This window comes from Xyrauchen texanus, chromosome 13, assembly GCF_025860055.1.
Source record: "Xyrauchen texanus isolate HMW12.3.18 chromosome 13, RBS_HiC_50CHRs, whole genome shotgun sequence".
In the NCBI taxonomy this organism is placed as follows: Eukaryota; Metazoa; Chordata; class Actinopteri; order Cypriniformes; family Catostomidae; genus Xyrauchen; species Xyrauchen texanus.
This window is the reverse complement of record NC_068288.1, coordinates 43105288-43123697: the sequence shown is the minus strand read 5'-3', so window position 1 is coordinate 43123697 and position 18410 is coordinate 43105288. Positions and strand designations below refer to the sequence as shown.

The 18410-nt window shown below is 35.8% G+C and overlaps 2 protein-coding genes across 2 annotated transcripts in view; both read left to right on the top strand.

Annotated features, from left to right (window-relative positions):
• Positions 1-9991, top strand: part of LOC127654434 (guanine nucleotide-binding protein G(i) subunit alpha-2) — a 63676-nt gene extending 53685 nt beyond the window's left edge. The window contains exons 5-9 of the mRNA XM_052141632.1: positions 5939-6067; positions 7070-7199; positions 8035-8188; positions 8505-8721; positions 9053-9991. Coding sequence (XP_051997592.1) covers positions 5939-6067; positions 7070-7199; positions 8035-8188; positions 8505-8695 — 604 coding nt within the window. The 3' untranslated portion in view covers positions 8696-8721; positions 9053-9991. The remainder of the gene's footprint in view (positions 1-5938; positions 6068-7069; positions 7200-8034; positions 8189-8504; positions 8722-9052) is intronic.
• A 1946-nt stretch (positions 9992-11937) lies between these two features.
• Positions 11938-16503, top strand: LOC127654212 (PAK4-inhibitor inka2-like). Its single transcript, XM_052141301.1, has 3 exons — positions 11938-12024; positions 12122-12176; positions 15532-16503. The coding sequence occupies exons 2-3, from the start codon at positions 12174-12176 to the stop codon at positions 16399-16401; spliced, it is 873 nt and encodes a 290-aa protein (XP_051997261.1). The 5' UTR covers positions 11938-12024; positions 12122-12173; the 3' UTR covers positions 16402-16503.
• The last annotated feature ends 1907 nt before the right edge of the window (positions 16504-18410 follow it).

Genomic DNA, 18410 nt, shown 5'->3' with positions numbered 1-18410 from the left:
CATTTTTGGGTGAACTATCCCTTTAAAAATAGTTCCTCGAACAGGATGAGATTTAAGGTTAAGAAGATTTTCTTGCAGCACAGTGTAACTCTTGAAGGAGATCAGATGAAGAAATCTTCACTCTCTTGACTTTTCAACATTCCTTTCATCCCTGATATGAAACATTGATGTTGTTGGGCAGATAGGCTGTCACACACCTCGGGCTAAACAGCAGAAAGCCCCGGCACTCTCTCTCTGTCCATCATATGATCTGCTTCTTGAAACCTTCTGAAGTGATGCCCATTTAAAAGCACTGCTGTGGGGAAAACACTGTCATTCTAGGAAAAAAGCTTGAACATGCATGAAATTTACATGTACATTTGGTGATCAAGCAGACACTTTTATCCAAAGTGATTTGCAAATGAGGAACACAACAATCAATTTGTCATACAAAAGTCAACTGTATATGCAGTATCGCAATGCCAAGTTTCAAGAGTAGCTGAAGTATTATAAAAGCTAGCACTGAAGATAAAAATCAGACAAGTGTTTTTTGTTGTTATTACTTAAATAGGGAATTTATGAGAAATGGGAATTAACTAGGGAATATTCTGGGTCCTTCATTTATGAATGAAATACTGCGATTCTTGAATATTTACTTGTTCGGTGATCAGTGTCATTTAAACGTTCCTCAATACATGCAGATGTTTTTTACTTTGAATTTGTAGAAGTGTTGTGCTTTGTTGGTTTAAAGGGACAGATTACCCAAAAATGAACATTCTGTCATCATTTACTCATCCTCATGTTGTTACAAACCTGTATGACTTCCATTGAACACAAAAGGAGATGTTAGACATTCACCAAAAAAGATGCAATACATGATCAGGCCACATTATTTCAAATAATTTAATTTGAATTTTTATAAACTTTCATTTTAATGTAATAACTTTGCCTCTGAAACGACTTTCCTTTTCGGCTAACGCCCTCCCCTCCAACCATCCGTCATATAGAGACCACTTACTATAGAGACCTGGCATATTAAAATATATTCCACCCCGCTGAATATCCTGTGTCACTTAGAGGATATACGTCATATAAAGAAATACAATGGATTGCGAAGGCGAACATTTTTAGTGTTGATTTTGAAAAAGTTTTTCCTTAATCACTTCTGTATCCTTCTAAATTGTCTTCTCCGCATTATCAAAAGCATTTTATAGTGGACACCTACCTCAAGGCATTTCCGAGTATGTCATTTAGATGGATTGATTCTGTGTGCTTCAGATGTCGAAAACGGTAGAGAAATGCTGCATGATATTGATGATATTTGTGTTGACATGCATATGCGCTGTGTGCCACAGGGAACAGAGGTGAAGATTAGAGCTGATCGGTCCGTGATCATGGGCATATTTCTGCATGTCCTCTGTCATGCTGACTTGGAGACTGTTTCCACAGAATAAAGGCATGAAATAATTTGCCACATGCTTGTGAATATATATATGGGTGAATGCCACAAAAACACGTCTTTGAGTCCTACTTTACCCTAGGAAAAAAAATTCAAATAACCCTTCTAGGCACAGAGTTTTTATTTATTTATTAAAATCAGCATAAATTAAAGGAATTACATCAAAAGTACTATGGTGTATACTTTACAATTTTCCTGTTTTTTTTTTTCTTCTTTCTCTCCTATAGAGTGCAAAAGTGCCCACTCACTTTTTTTTAGCCATCTTTGTTCCTAAAGTTTTTCCCCATTCATTTTATTCCATAGGGAGTTAATAAAATCCTTCATAAAAAGTCTGGCTGGCACATGCTGCAGTTGGTCATCATCACTTAGCAACACATTGGGAGTCGGATATCAGGCAGGACTGGAGATGGACCTGGCAGGCTCTGGTATCCTTAGGGATATAATTTAGACAGGGAAAGAAATAGAATAAAATTAAGGTAGATGCTATTCACCTTAAAGCAAGGTTAAAGAATAAGAAGTCTTTTTGGTTCCTGCAGACCTAAGTAAAGCAGCATAACTGTGAATTGAGGGAAAAATAGGTGTATGCCTGGCTGAATAGATAAGTCTTTAGTCTAGACTTAAACTTAGAGAGTGTGTCTGAGTTCCGAACACTGCTAGGAAGACTATTCCATAGTTTAGGAGCCAAATATGAACATGATCTCCTTCCTTTTGTTGATTTTGATATTCTCTGTATTCTTAACAGGCTGGAGTTTTGCGATCATAGTGAGCATTATGGATGATTACGCATGATAGGTCACTTATGTACTTAAGAAGCTAGACCATTCAAAGCTTTGTAAGTAATTAACAGAATTTTAATTACAGAAAATTAAATTAATTTTGAAACGTAAGCGGTAGCCAATGTTACGCCTATATAATGGGGCTGATATGATCATATTTCTAGGTTCTAGTTAGCACACTAGCTGCTGCATTTTGTGCATTTCTGCAAGTGAAGTTTATTAAACCTGCAGTACATCCTCCTAGTAATGCATTAAAATGATCTAGTCTTGTGGTCATGAATGCATCAATTAGTTTTTTGGCATCAGAAACAGATAGCATGTATCAGCACTAGCAGTATTTCTGAGGTGGAAGAATGCAGTTCTACAAATGTTGAAAATGTGTTTTTTAAAGGTTAGATTGCTATGAAATATAACACTTATATTTTTGTTGTAGAAGTTGACATTACAGTACATCCATCAAGAGTCAGAATATATTTTAGCGTCTTTTTTGTTCCAATAATTAGTACTTCTGTTTTATTGGAATTTATTTAAAAGCACTAGAAGAGAAATGCAGTCACGATCAGATGATAAGAGCAAGTCATTTTTAACTCTAAGTGCAATCTCTGTACTGTGATGTTGCCTAAATCATGACTGAAATTCTTTTATTCAAAATGAACATAGTTGGGAAGACACTACATTTTGTAGTATTTTCGACATAAATGGGAGATTTGAAATCGGCATATAATTAGCCAATACTTTTGGATCAAGCAGTGGTTTCTTTATAAGCGGTTTGATAATTGCCAGTTTAATGTTTCTTGGGACATGTCGTAAGGAGTTAAAAATATTAAGAAGAGGTTCTGAGATTACAGGAAACAACTCTTTTAGGAGTTTAGTCAGTATTGGGTCTAAAATAAATGTTATTGGTTTTGATTATTTTTGTTAGCTCTTCCTGACCTATAACAGCAAAGGCTTGAAGTTGTCTTCTGGGTTGCTGTGGCAGACGGATGCATAATTCCAATTTTGTTTCTGATTATTTCGATTTTATAAGTGAAGAAATTCACACAAAGTCATTACTACTATGCTGCGATGGAATATTTAGGTTCAATCGAAGTTTGATTCCTAACCAATTTAGCCACAGTACTGAATAAATGCATAGGATTGTTGTGGTTATTTTCTATGAGTTAGCTCAAATATGCTGACCTGGCAGTTTTAGAGCCTGTCTGTAGTTAGAGACACAAAATTTCCATGCAGGGCAAACTACCTTTAATTTTGTATTCTTCCATTTACGCTCTATTTTCCGAGCCGCTCTCTTGAGAACATGAGTGTGATCATTGTACCATGGTGCAGGATTTTTACATTTAACTTTCTTTAATTAACATTATCTAGAGTGCTAGAGAAGACTATCCATATTTCCTGTGACAACATCAAGTTCTTCTGTACCTTTTGGCGTACTAAGTATTTGAGACAAATCTGGAAGATTATTAGTGAAGCTGTATTTAGTAGTTGTAAAGAATAGTATTGCATTATAAGTATACAAACAATATATTTTAACTTTATTGCTAAATATATAAATATATAATTTGTTTGCAGGGAGACTGCAGAGCTCTATTGCAGCAGTTTGTTGCCTTTGATTAGTGGATGTTTCTTTTCAGGATCATTAGTAGTGTAGTTCTTCAGCAGGAATTCCACTATTTAATGAATTATAGTCAAAGTCAAGACAAAGTTTATTCTTATATCACATTTAAAAGCAATGGAAGTTTACCCAAAGTGTTGCACAATTAGAAAAGCATGCTATATATATATATATATATATATATATATATATATATATATATATATATATATATATATATATATATATATATATAAAATACAACATCAATTTATGTCAAAAGCTAAAGAGTATAGATGTGTTTTTAAGCTTGATTTAATAATTTAAAAGAGGGAGATGCTTTAACGTCAAAAGGTAGGCTTTTCCAGAGCTTCGGAGACGCAAAAGAAAAATCCTGATCCCATTTAGATTTGGGAGAACCAGATAAAAGAAGATGATCACTTGACCTTGGCTGAAGAAGGTCAGATAGGTATTGGGGAACAAGACTATGGAGGGCCTTAAACACCAAGAGCAAAAGTGTAAAAATCAATCTTAAACTTGACTGGTAGCCAATGAAGAGAGACCCAGAAATGACGCACTTTATCTTTAATGACAGTACTAATTATTTAAATTTTAAATTAAATGCATAATTTCAATATATCAGATCAATATTTCATGCTGAACTGTCATGACCGTGTTACAATGCAAGTACATCATTTTAATGTTTACTTTTTAATGGTTAATTTCTTTCAATTTTGTGTGAAATATAACCAGACATGTCCCATGCTTCATGAGATTAATCCATAAGGGTGATGTGTCAAATTTCAGCTCTTCAAATCATAGTTATAATAATTTCACACATGCCCTATTGTATTTCATAGAGATCCTAAAGTATGACCTAATTTTTCATCCTGAATAATTTATGTGAAAGGTCAGTGTTGCATCAGGGTTGCCATAGAAATGCTCACAGTTAGCAAAGTGCGCAAGCCTGTAGTCTGTCCAACAGTGATGGCTCACTGAGCTAATAGGACTATTTATGACCTCCAGTCAAAGTCTACTTCCCCCTCAGTCAGCTGTTGTGATGCTGAAACCTCTTAAGGCTGGACTGAAATCAAACTCTACTTGGATCAGTTAAATTCCTCACCTTCACTGATTAAATATACACCTGAAAGAATGACCAGCTACTCATACTATTTTGCAGTATGTAAAACCATTTACAGTATGCATTTTATTCGTATAAAATAAATAATGCACCTAGTAAAAAAAAAAAATAAGTAGAAGTTAAGAGCATTTTTACACCAATATTGAAAATAATTATGTATTTCCAAATTATTTGCTGGACCTCACTTGCTGAATTAAACATGCTTGTGAGGTCATGTGACCACAATGCAGCATACTATTGTTTTAAAATATTAAGCATGGAACATTATTTACGGTTTTTAAAAAATAGTAGGCAGGTTACAATGCAGTATGCAATAAGCCAGGATGTCCCAACTGAAGGTTCGCAAACATCTACAGGTACATGATGGAACTGCAGGAGGTTTTGTGAAACTGATATTACATTTATATTATAATTTATATAATGTGTTTTAAATTGATGCCATTAACATACATATATATATATATTACTTAATGTATGTTCTACTTCTTTGTGTGAGTGAACACATATAGAGTAGTGGCCAATTATGGCCAATGTGTTTTGGAGAAAAATATTTATTTAATGTGATATTTCTTCTGTTTCAATTGTTTTACTTCAAATAAAGGTTTTTTTTTTAATGAAAGATCAAAAGGCTAAACAATGCAGATTTTTGCACATATTTAGAGAGAGAGAGCGAGAGAGAGAGAGTGTGTGTGGGGCAATGCACTAGTATTCTGTTCTGAAGCGTAAGACAAAACTACATAAACAAGCCTTATCTAACATTTGAAGCAGGTGTCGAATCACTAAAATCTGCACAGATACAGTGAATACAAACATGAGGTTTCTGCCCACATATCACAATATATGGTAAATGAAAGAAGATTTTATGCTGTACTCAGCAAAGCAATTGAGAAAACGATTTTATGTTTTCTTGACAAAAATGTGCTTTTTAAGACTATTTTATACTACATTTATTTATCTCTGCTGTTTGTGTGTGTGTGTGCGTGTTTGTGCAGTTATCTGAACGATCTGGACAGGATAGCGCGGATGGACTACATTCCCTCCCAGCAGGATGTTTTGAGGACCAGAGTGAAAACCACAGGGATCGTGGAGACGCATTTCACTTTTAAAGATCTGCACTTCAAGTGAGAAACATTTCTTGCTGTGTTTGGCTATAAGCACCTCTTTCAGATGTGTGATTTTGTGTGCACACACATCAATGAGGTATAAATAACACTTGTCAGTTAGGGCTGGGCTATATATATATATATATATATATATACAGTATTTCTAAGTGTTTTAAAAACATATAGTATGTTTAAAGGGGGAGATTGTGGCATTTTTTACAAAGTAGATTTTAAATGTTTAACCCTTGAATGGTCTTAAAGATCAAGTTCCACATTTAATCTCACCGGGTCAAGTTGACCCGGCTCTTTAAATCACAGTTCAACAGTAACAATTAGCAAATATTCTTCCTAACAACTGTTTTATCAACAATAACTAACCTTTCACTAATTATGCTGAAAATGCTCTAAATTTACATTAGAATATATGTATGTACAGTATGTATTTTTGTAAGTGTGTGTGTTTACGGATGGGTTGGCGGGTGTGTCTGGGTCAGAAATATGAGTGTAATTACAGACAACGTTTTGGACTCACTTATCAGTCGGGTCAAATTGACCCGGAAGAACTTCTTGGGTAGCTTTGTTTATAAATACATGAAATGTAAAAACAAATTACATTTCCAAGTTCAGGTCACCTCTGTAGAGGATGTTATAAAGTTTCAGGCCGAAAAGTTAAAGTGGATGTAAATTGGTGTAAAATGTTCAAATGGGTCAAATTGTCCTGGAAGTCTTAAGATTTGTATGCCAAAAAACAAACAAGAAAAAACAATTATAATTTCTTCAGGGGGGAAAAAAATGAGAGAGAGAGTGAGTTATGACCTCTGAGAGTAATGGATGCGTAGAGGTCATTATTTCTTATATCTGAATGGGCATTAAAAGATAATTAAAGAGATGTTTGTTCTTGCCAGACTCTCATGAAATCTTAATGGTCATCTGAAGGAGACAAAGTGTGCTTTCATCATAAATTATTCTCCACCTTTTAGCACTTTCTGATTCTCTGGCCTTTTCATGCCCCCCCCCCAGGATGTTTGATGTTGGAGGTCAGCGATCAGAGAGGAAGAAATGGATCCATTGCTTTGAAGGAGTCACAGCCATCATCTTCTGTGTGGCTTTGAGCGCTTATGACCTGGTGCTAGCAGAAGATGAAGAGATGGTGAGCATTAGTTCTTATTTATCAAAATAATATAAATGTATCATGTGTCTGAGCGGTGACACTGAGGTTAGCATGTGCTACCATTTGTGGTATTTCATAGTTTGATGACTTGATTATTATTCTGTAATGTGGAAATCTGCCAAGCCTTAAAAGGGAGTTTATATTCATATATGGCTTCAACTTCAAGCAATTACATGCCCCATGTGTTATTATATTAAAACTGACATATTTCAATGTTTTTCTTTTTGCTATTTGAAGGTCTCATTAAAACCTTTTACCAGGTCTTTATCAATTATTTTCTGGTACTTTTCAAATGCCTTTTATGTATAGATTTTACTATTTTATCCTTGAACTGAGAATTCATTCAACAAATACAAATTATAACATGTTTAAAATTATATTAATATAAACCAAATGAAATAAACAAACATTTAAAAAATGATTGTGTGAACATGATTTCTGTCCTTTTTTCAAAAAGTATGACTGTCCAAGAGTTGTGGCATCATTTCAACTTTTGCCCCATATAAAATGTGTTCAGTGAGCATGCTTTGAGTGGTGTTTGAAGTAAAAGAAAAAGCAGAGTATTTTTATTGAGCGTCATTTCCAATCATATCCTGTTCTCGTCCTAATATATATATATATATACACGCTTTAGGACGAGAACAGGATATGAGAGAGACATGTTTTGAGTGACATGAGTCTGAATATATGATGACAGGATTTAGATTTTTTTGGGTAATATCCCTTTAAGACAAGACGTGCTAACAGCACTCTCTTGTGTTGTGTTGCTGCACAACACCTTTGCACATTAAACATCATTCCCCTCTTGTTTCAGAACCGCATGCATGAAAGCATGAAGCTGTTTGACTCCATTTGTAACAACAAGTGGTTCACAGAGACCTCCATCATCCTCTTCCTCAATAAAAAGGATCTGTTTGAAGAGAAGATCACGCACAGCCCTCTCACCATCTGCTACCCTGAATATTCAGGTCTGTCCCCATCCCCTAAAGCTGAACACATGGCATTTTAGCCTTGTTTCAAGGAATGCTCCAATAAAAGTTAAGCTGTATTAACAGCATTCTTTTACATAAATAATTAAAAAAAACATAATATGTTCTTAATGTTCTTTTAAGTGCTTGCTTCATTCCGTAAACAAATGGTCCCATTGGTGCATGAGACAAAACAAGACATTATGCATTTATTAAATTATTTTCAAAGGTTTAAATAAGAAAACTCAATGTTGCAGTAACAAGAACATTCAGGTAAACACCTGACTATGTTTTTCTGCACAATTGTTAAATATAGGAGCCAATAAATATGACGAGGCTGCCAGTTACATCCAGTCCAAGTTCGAGGATCTCAACAAGAAAAAGGACACAAAGGAAATCTACACCCACTTCACCTGCGCTACTGACACTAAGAACGTGCAGTTTGTGTTTGACGCCGTCACTGACGTCATCATTAAAAACAACCTGAAGGATTGCGGCCTTTTTTAATGATTGCGGCCAAGAGAATAAACGAGGTTAACACACATCGTCCATTGCATCACACTTTTGAAATCAACATGACATCATAATAGACCCGATTAACTTTCAACAGTGCAAATAATTCAGAAGAAAACTAAATGTTTGTTTGTCTTTTATAATCTTCTTTTAAAAGAGTGCATATACCAGTAAATAGTCCAATCAATTCCTGATAGATAAAATCAAGTCTTGTCCAACATATTCGGTTTCAGTCGAAAGTGTCACATAATGGATGTTAAACGTGTTACAAATGCCATTTCATGTTGACATTAAAATCAATACATGCAAAAGCTTTTTGATCTTGATGATTTTGTTCTGATTGTTCCTCAGGATGGTGTAAACTACTTGGTGGACCTGATCAATGTGTTATACACAAAATGCTTCAACTTCCTATTAGTATCCGATTATTTGGTTTTTTTAATAAATGTGGTAACCTGAAAAAGACTTGTGAACAAGGAGAAGAGAAACGTCACCGGAGTCCAACACACCATCCGCCTTCCCTGAACCTCATTTTAAATCCTGTTCTCAATTTGTAAATATTACATTTTGTGGTTATTTTCTGCCTTAAAAGAAATGAGACAAGAGTCAGAATTATGGTCTGATATTTGTTTGTATTACCCTTCAAACTTTGTTTTTGACAGGTTAAAGACAGGGGTGGGCGAGGACTTTGCTATAAATGCATTCGCTTCTTTTATGGATGTGCTCATTTTGTTAAACTCGATGGCAAAATGCTTATTTTGTAAAGTTAGTGTGAGCTCACAGAGTCAATGAGATATCACTTTTGTAAAACTTCACCACTGAACCTTCATCCCTGACTCAAACTGTATATTATTGCATGACGGACCATATGAAATTGCTCGCGTACTCCAGAACGCAGCGTAGCATTCCTACAGCTAATGAAATGTCTTGACACGTTCTAATAGCTTGACTTTGACTGACAATTAATATTTATATCCGTCCACACATTTCTTGTTTGTTGTTGCTGTATCATCCCTTCTTTTGCTCACGGTGCCTTCTGTTTCCACTGTCTGTAGAACATAGGGCTGGTTTTATTCATGCTATCAAAGTGCACAAGTGTCAAGCACATTTTAAGAGTGATAGAAAATTAGACTACAGTCTTTGGGTTAATATATAAATACAATAAATGATTGCGTTGAAAAAAGTTGGTATGTAAGTGTCTTGTCTTGCACACATTGAAAATGTCAGACATGTTTTGATGCACATTTTACATAGAAAGTTAAGCAAGAAATAATAAAAAATGGTTTACTCAAGAAATCATATTTTTGTTTGCAGCACACATTTGTAGCTTTTTTTTTGTTATTCCAAAAATACATTAAAAACGATTTTCACACAAAACAAATACTTGAATACACTTCTGCTATGATGAACATTTTTTTCAAATACTGAGTTCAGTGATTTTACTTGCATATGTGTGACTTAAAGAGAAAATACTGCAAGTGGTGTAACCGTTCCGATACGGACAAAACAAACAAGTAAATATAACACAATGAAAGAGTTTTAAGCAGTGTAAAATGTATAAAAAAATAAATCTGATATTTTTATTTTTTTATACTTGTCTACCAAATTAAAGCCAGGTGGAAGTTTAAATTATAATGGATATTTTGACTTTTTTTAATATACATTAAAAGGAGTAACCCTAAGATAAAATATTGATATTTGTAATTAGTAATAATAAAAAAAAAAGATTTGTGTACATGTGTTCAAGGTGCAATTCAAGTATTTTAATACCTTTTATATGATGGTTACTTGACATTTTTTGGTAGAAAATACTGTCAACGTTTTTTCCAAACGTGTATGAAACCAACATGGACACAAAGGTTACATTTGTACAAACCTGACATATTTCTTTTATTGTCTTAGATAAAATTATTTGTCAATTACCCAAAAACATTTTTACAGCACATGTTAGGCTGCTTTTTTATTATTTTACTGCACAATAAAAACAAGATGTTTCAGTGTTTTGTTAGTAAGATGAGCAGAAAAGTTTGTAGATATTTTTTAACTGCATATGTAAGTTAGGAACCTTTTTGTATCTACATTTACATTTATGCATTTGGCAGACACATTTATCCAAAGCGACTTACAGAGCAATTATTACAGGGACAATCCCCCCGGAGCAACCTGGAGTTAAGTGCCTTGCTCAAGGACACAATGGTGGTGGCTGTGGGGATCGAACCAGCATCCTTCTGATCACCAGATTACCAGTTATGGTGCTTAGACCACTACACCACCACTCACTCATCTTCAACACTAAAACATAAAACAGCCACAATGAATAAATGTACAGTAACATACATTTCTACTTATCACAAGTAATTAATATGCTTAGCCTTTACATTAAAATATACATATATCATTTACTGAAAGATTTCACTTTTGAAGTCACTTTAAATATAATAATCATCATCATCGATGCTGCAGGAGGAAAACAAACTCATCACGTTTGTCTTATTGACAGTAATTAATAGAAGTTTTGAAAGGATCACCAGGGAGAAAGACCTCAGAAACACCTAATGGCAAATCTATTAAAATCCAGATGACGTGTTCGGAAATAATAGTCCTTTGCACGCTTTGTATGGTGGAACATGCATTTTAAGAGCCTCTGTATTTGTATTACATGACCACATGATGGAAGCAGAGGCACTCTTTGCCTAGTAAATAACTCAAAATCATTGACAATCCAGCTGTTTAAACTAACTGATAACAGCCTTTCAAGCCAATAAACAATCAGGAAAAGCTATTAATGTCAAAAATCCAAATGTATTCATAAAATGGGTGATGGTTATGCCTGTTTACATGGCATCTCATGGTACTTTTTTGCTATTGTTTGTTTTTAAATGGAATCCTCAATATTGTTTTGTGCTATCAGTCTGTCCAGTACACTTTTTTAATTGACAAAATAAACATAAAAAAGCACGTAAAAAAAATGTAATAATTTTTTTTTATACAATATATATATATATATATATATATGTGAGAAAAAAAAAAGAAAATTCACATATGTAAATAAAATAATATTTAATAAAAAGCTGATTGAAAATAAAAATCTGAAGCGCTTTTTCTGCCTTAAGATTTCACTTCTCGCTCTGCTATTGGTTAGCGGTGTGACGCGCGTCGCTGATTGGTTGAGAGGATCGCAAGAATCTGACGGCGCGTTTAAAAGCGCTCAGCGCTCACAGTTTAACGCGCATTCACTGATAGAGACGCGAGACGAATTTTGGAGCGTTTATTATAATTTCGGAGCACTTTATAAATCTTGGATTTTGTTTTTATCACAAGTGGTAAGTGTCTCAAACGCCCTAAAGCCTTTGTTTATTATTTAAATACGCATAAACACAGATATAAAATATAGTAAATGCAACATCCATCTTTTTTCAGGGGAAACAAAATACACCAAAGCGGACTAAAACTCGACAGACGAATAATAAACATGGTAAGTGTTTTTAGTTCAGTGTCACTTGTGTGACAGTTCTTTCAGTCCAGACAGTTGTAGGATCTGAAGATGTTATGGAGATGTTATTTACAAGGGTTATGTCTTAGATTTGTAAATCGATCGTTTATACATTTTGGTTTTTATATAAATAATTTAGCCTATATAAGGTACAAAACCATTTATCGGCCTTATTGGAGAATCTTGTATGATTTATGTTGGCAGAATGTGATCTATTAGTTGTTTATGTACTAGAACCAACTGTTCTCCTAACTATATTTATGTGTGTATGTATGTGTGTTTGTGCATGCATATATAGGCTATATCATATATATACACATACATGCATGCATATATACACATACATATATATACATACACACACACACACACACACACACACACACATATATATACACATACATTGGTATTTCAGCAAGAACTATCGTAACTTTGGTAAAAAAAAAAAAAAATGTAAGAGACAATTGTGAGCACTTCCACAAGAATGTCAGTACAGGATCTCGAAAGCTTTGTTTTGACCCATTTTTAAAGTGTTTTCATGAATATGTTTGTTCTTATGCAGGCTTTTACTGCAGTAATATTCATATATTTTTCCATTTAAATGCAAATCTTCAGGTGACAAATGCATGTAGATCTAAGGAGATGCCTCCTTCAGGAATATCAAACTATCCTGAACTGAAGTCTGGATCATAAAAAATCAAATACAAGTTTTCAGTAGCTATGGAGGTGAACCACCACCCAACTCTATGCATTTTTCATGGCCTCTGGCAACCGCTGGCTTTCCACACACATACGTGCATACGCATACACACACTTGCAGATCAGAGCCAAATGGTTCTCACAGCTGTGATAACATCATAGAGTAGTCATTGGCCCTATTGCTTTGCCTTAAACCTTTCTGCAGGCTACAGCCAAGTTGAATTTAAAAGCCAATTCATTAAGAGATGTTTTTATGCTTTTCAAAAGCATTTCCCAAAAATTCCAAATGCTCAAGGGCTACAGCCAGAAGTGAAAGTTAAGTACATCACTTGAGTGCAAGGGGGACATTTTCTGTGGAAAGCAGGGACTTATTGGGCTGTTGAAGTGTGTGGAGTGGAATCTGGATTACTGTTTAAATGCAATATTTGATTGTAGACTGAAAAGAGGAATGTCATTACTTTTCATTGCTGAGCCTGGTCATAACTGGGGGATTTTAATGGATGATCCCATGTGGTCACTCAAAATAACACAGGGTGGAGGAAGTCTTAAAATGCTTCTATGAATTATTCTGTATTAAAATGTTATTCAAGATGTAAAGTAGTCTAAATAATCCTGTTAGTGGTGGGAGTATTGTTCTAGGTGGATGAATTTCTAATTGTGCTTTACTGATTATTTCCATGTTTGGATTCTTCTGTACATAAACTGTCCTTTTCTGGCATCCTTGCGTGTTTCATGTAAAACTTAACTGGTTTACACCTTAACATGGTCATGAAAGGAGTTGAAAAATCAAATATTGGAATTCTGTCATACTCATGGTGATACTTTTGAAACAATGAGTATTATAATGTTCATCCCATTGCAGTGCCTAGCCTCAAAGACCTTCCATTGCAAGCACATTTCTATTACGTGAACTTTGATTGTTTTTAAAATTTGAAGCAATTCAAAGTAAATTGACAGTATGTCACAGATGCATTCATAGAGCTTAACTTGTATTGAATATTCCTACATTTCTAGACCAGACAATGGTGGTTTGCAAACAATACAGGTACTAAAAGACCCTTGTCAAAGTTAGCTAAAAAAAAAGGTGCCATTGCTCTAGTGCGGTTCATTTGATCAAGTGTGAACACTGCCATCTGAACCTTGGTGCGCACCAAACATGTGGAATGAGACCGCCTGAATAGAGGGTCTCGGTCCACTTCCAAACAAACTCTGGTGTGGTTTGATTGATATATGAACGCAACATGGACCAAAGACGTCTAAACGTACCAAAAACAGGAAGTAATTTGCCTAATACTGACCTCAAGCATTCCTGTGGCTGTTTTGACTCCTTTTGACATTTATTAGCTCTTCGTTTTTCTCAGCTGGTAAAAATACCAACATATATACATATATACATCCAACGAGCGCATTTAGCCCAGCAGCCAGCATTGTTTTGGATGTTCAGCAAGTTCCGTCATCGGCAAAATATACGTCCTAAAAGCTGTCCAATCAGGTTGCGACTTTTTCCTCATGCCTTTTGTTTTGTATCTTTAGGTTTGGTGTTAAAAATGCCAGTGTGAACGCTAAGCGAACCAGGACTAAATATGTAATTTTCATTTTTGGTCCGGACCAAATACAAGTGTGAACACACCCTTCGTTTTCTCCATCGTTTCCAAAACGTAACTAAGAATAGTCAACATTGATGTAGAAAATTAGTTGATTTCCAATTCGTTTACTTTGAACAATGGCCTTCATTATGCAGCATTGTCTGAAAATGACATAATTTCCTTTCTTGACCACAACAATCTGTTTATTAATGTGGTGGGAGAAGTGTGGCCTCTCTTTCTCACCAAAAGTGGCCAGGAAGGGACTCTTCTTGCTTCCCGTTTCCACAATCAGTGCAGATGTATCTGCATCATACTCTGACTGTTCTCCCTCGAGACACATGGATTGTATATTTGAGTGTGTTTTGTTTGTCCCAATCATCATGCTGATCTCGCTAGTTTGTGGTAGGGTCGGTTGATTCGATGCTGCTGGATTAAATCGGGTACAATTCTAGATTCCTTTTATCTAAACCAATAGGACTGATTGGCTAATTTAGGGCTTTTGTTTGATCTGCCTGGTCCAAACACGGCATTCCAAGGCGATTATGTTTCTTGGACGCTTTGAAAAAATTTGCGGAACAGGAACGTACTGAAGGATTACCATTATGGTATTTGTATGGCATTTAAAAGAATAACATTGTAGTACCATAGTACATAGTCCAAACAACTTGGTAACACTTGGGATGCCAGTACAAACATACAAATTTCACTTGATAATGTTCACGATATTTTAGATACTTATATTGAAATTTTTGTGTTTGTGTGGTCTGTAAAAAAAGATCTAAAGAGACATAACATATAGTGTATTTATCTGTAGAATCAATTAAGCAGAAAAGTTTCTATCTGTAATATATCTTCAACTATCATTACAGATATAGATCTTTAGAGACAAAGCAAATAATGTAATTTATTGGTAAAACCGATAATAAGGACCGATTGAGTAAAAAGTGTGAATATTGGTAAAATATATCGGTCAAACCGATTATCTGTATTTATCAACCAATGGGATCAAGTTTAGCCAAGGTAATAACCTCTTCTTTTTCTGTCTATTCCAGTTGTGCATTCCCAATTCAGGGGACTGTTTCGGGGACCAGATGCGATACAGGATGAGATCTCTGCAGGATTTGAAACAGATTCCTGAACCCATCGACCCTCCTAATTGCTCTTACGCAGTAACGCGTGCCTGCCAAAAGAGGGTGCAACAGCGAGAGCAACTCAGCCACCTGCGAATATCTGACGTTAGCGATGCCAGCACCTACGATTCTGCCTGCTGCTTGGCCAGTCCGTTAGAGGAGGAGGAGGAGGAAGCTAGCGTTGAGCGTCTACCTCAGGGTTCCCCGTGTAGCGTGAAAAGTCTGGATTTTGATTCTGGATATTCCGAAGCATCGTGGAAGGATGAGGGCGTGGTGTTGCGAAGGACAAGGAATGTACGCGTCTCATCATCTGCTTGTGTCCGCGCCAACCGAATCCGACCCAAATCTACGTCAGATGCTTGCCTTGAACGTTGGACGTCATTTGAAGCCAGTGAGACTGAGGACTGGACCACGTCTTTGCTAACCAGAGGACGTAACCGGCAACCCTTGGTTCTTGGGGACAACAGTTTTGCAGATCTTATTAAAAACTGGATGGATCTTCCAGAGTGCACAGATTCTGATGAACTAAAACCAAACGTTAGCCGTAAAATAGCCAAGGACTTTCTGGTTAACATGCGTCGGAAACTAACAGGCATCACAAGGGGGAAATCGGTGGAGACTTGCGCTAAACGGATGTCTTGTCCTTTGGGTTTCCAAGTCAAAAAGCCATTTTTTCACCAGTCCCACACAAGTTTGCACCAAGCGGGATCAGACTTTTACCAGTTTAGTGCTCTTATGAAGACAGGAAGTAGGCAGCCTATCATATGCAAGGACATCATTGGATACATCTGATGTATTTATTACGAAAGCAGACTCATCCTTTGAGATTGCCTATACATTGTTGCCTTATTATTTCCTATAACATGCTTCTAAGTGTTCATAAATATTGTAATAAATGGTTTTATTTAAAAAAGAAACATTTCTGCCTTCCTTTTTACTGAGTTAACGGAAGTCATTCTAATTCTTTTGGTTTTTATAACAGACACAAGCAACTTTAAATGAGCTTTTTTTTTATCTGTATACCATTATAACCAGTTATTTTGCAGAAAATCTATCATGTGCTATGCAAAATGTTCCACTTCATTTCAAGGAAAATCTCAGTTTAAAGCAACATGGCCACTGCACGTTATGGTTTGACTCGCCTCAACTCTACTCTCTTTACATTTCTGAGCCATTGCAGTTAATTCGACCTCTATACGTGGGTGCGATTATAGACTGATCGTCATAGTTGCGCCGCCTCTACTGCCGTGACATCATCTTAAACATGACACAAACTGATCAAAACAATAACACGACCGCTAGCTGTTAGCTACTTGTGCTGCATAAAGCAGTTGTTCCATGGTGCTTTTACACAAGTGTAACAGTTAAATTGGCCTGGTTGTTTTAGCAAGCTTCCAGTAGCTGGTCAGCTAAATAAAGTGAAGCTTTCAAGCAGAGTATAGAGTTAACAACAAAACATACCATCCTCCATCGTGGATCAGTACAGGGCACTCTCCCTCCCATTGCTCGCCGTTTAGATAGCGTCCATTTGGTCGAACCACTTCCACTTTTTCTTGATGGTTCTGTAGTCACTTTTAAGTTTTTTAACTTTTCCCTACACTGTTGGTAGGTCCGGTGGTAGCTGTGTGTGGCCAACAGCTGAAACAATTCCTGAGAGACTTTTATTTCAGCTCATCACTAACGAGTGGACCGTCTGCACCTTGTTTATTGACCACGGCGTGGTTTTGCACACAGCTATTTATTTTTTCACAATTCGAAAGTCGCGTGAACAAATGATACTGCTATCGCTGTTGCTAACTTTAAAACTAGCGGGTTGATGGCGCGTGTCAAATCCAGCGTCAAATCCAGTGACGCTGGTAGTGACGATTCTCCCTGACCAATCAGTGATCTGCAGGATTTTGATGTCACATTTAGTATCGGCTCGGCTCGCTTGGAACCTCGACCGAGGTGGTACTAAAAAAGTAGGTACCAGGTACAATCCACAGTGGAAAACCCCCAAAAAGCGAGCAGAGTCGAGTCGAGAGGAGTTGTACCGTGCAGTGGAAAAGCTCCAGTAGTGAACAAGAAAGGAAATGCTCTTTTTGAAATGAGGCTTTACTGATGGACTGACAGAATAACATGCTATGTACACAGATATATTAAGTTCAATAATCAAACGATTTAAACTCTTCTTGGTTTTTAGTACCAAGAATTCCAGTCTAGAATTGGAAGCTTGTAACCAGAATGCTTTCAAGTTGTTTTTTTGTATAAGACCCTCACTGATGTAATGTAATTAGGTAAGAATAAATGAATAGTGATTCAATGAATTAACTGGAGCAGACACAGCTCGTTTGGCGCCATTTTGGGGTCCTGATTAGCCGGCTCTTACTCTGTATTTCATTGTTTTGTAATTGTTTCCATACATGACAATAGTCAAGGGGTGGGTAGTCATGGGGTGCATAACAAAGGGATGAGGGTGGGAACTAATAAACCACGGGAGTGATATTAACACAGAAGATAGTGGATAGACAGTAGGGTTGCCACCTCGGCCAAGTAAAATTCCTGGACGCTTGATCTATGTCCGAAAAATGTATCGCTGGCCATCATACAAGAAATAAAACATATTATTTATGATTGTTTGCTCCTTGATTCATATTGAAAAATGTAATATGTATAACATTTATTTCAATGAATGAGTAACATCAATACACAAAAAATATTTTTGCCTATTTTTTAGATACGGATTTGAATTACATCAAATTCCAGCTAAATTAATTGAGTCATTTTAACTATATTAATGAAACTTAAAATATTCATGAAAT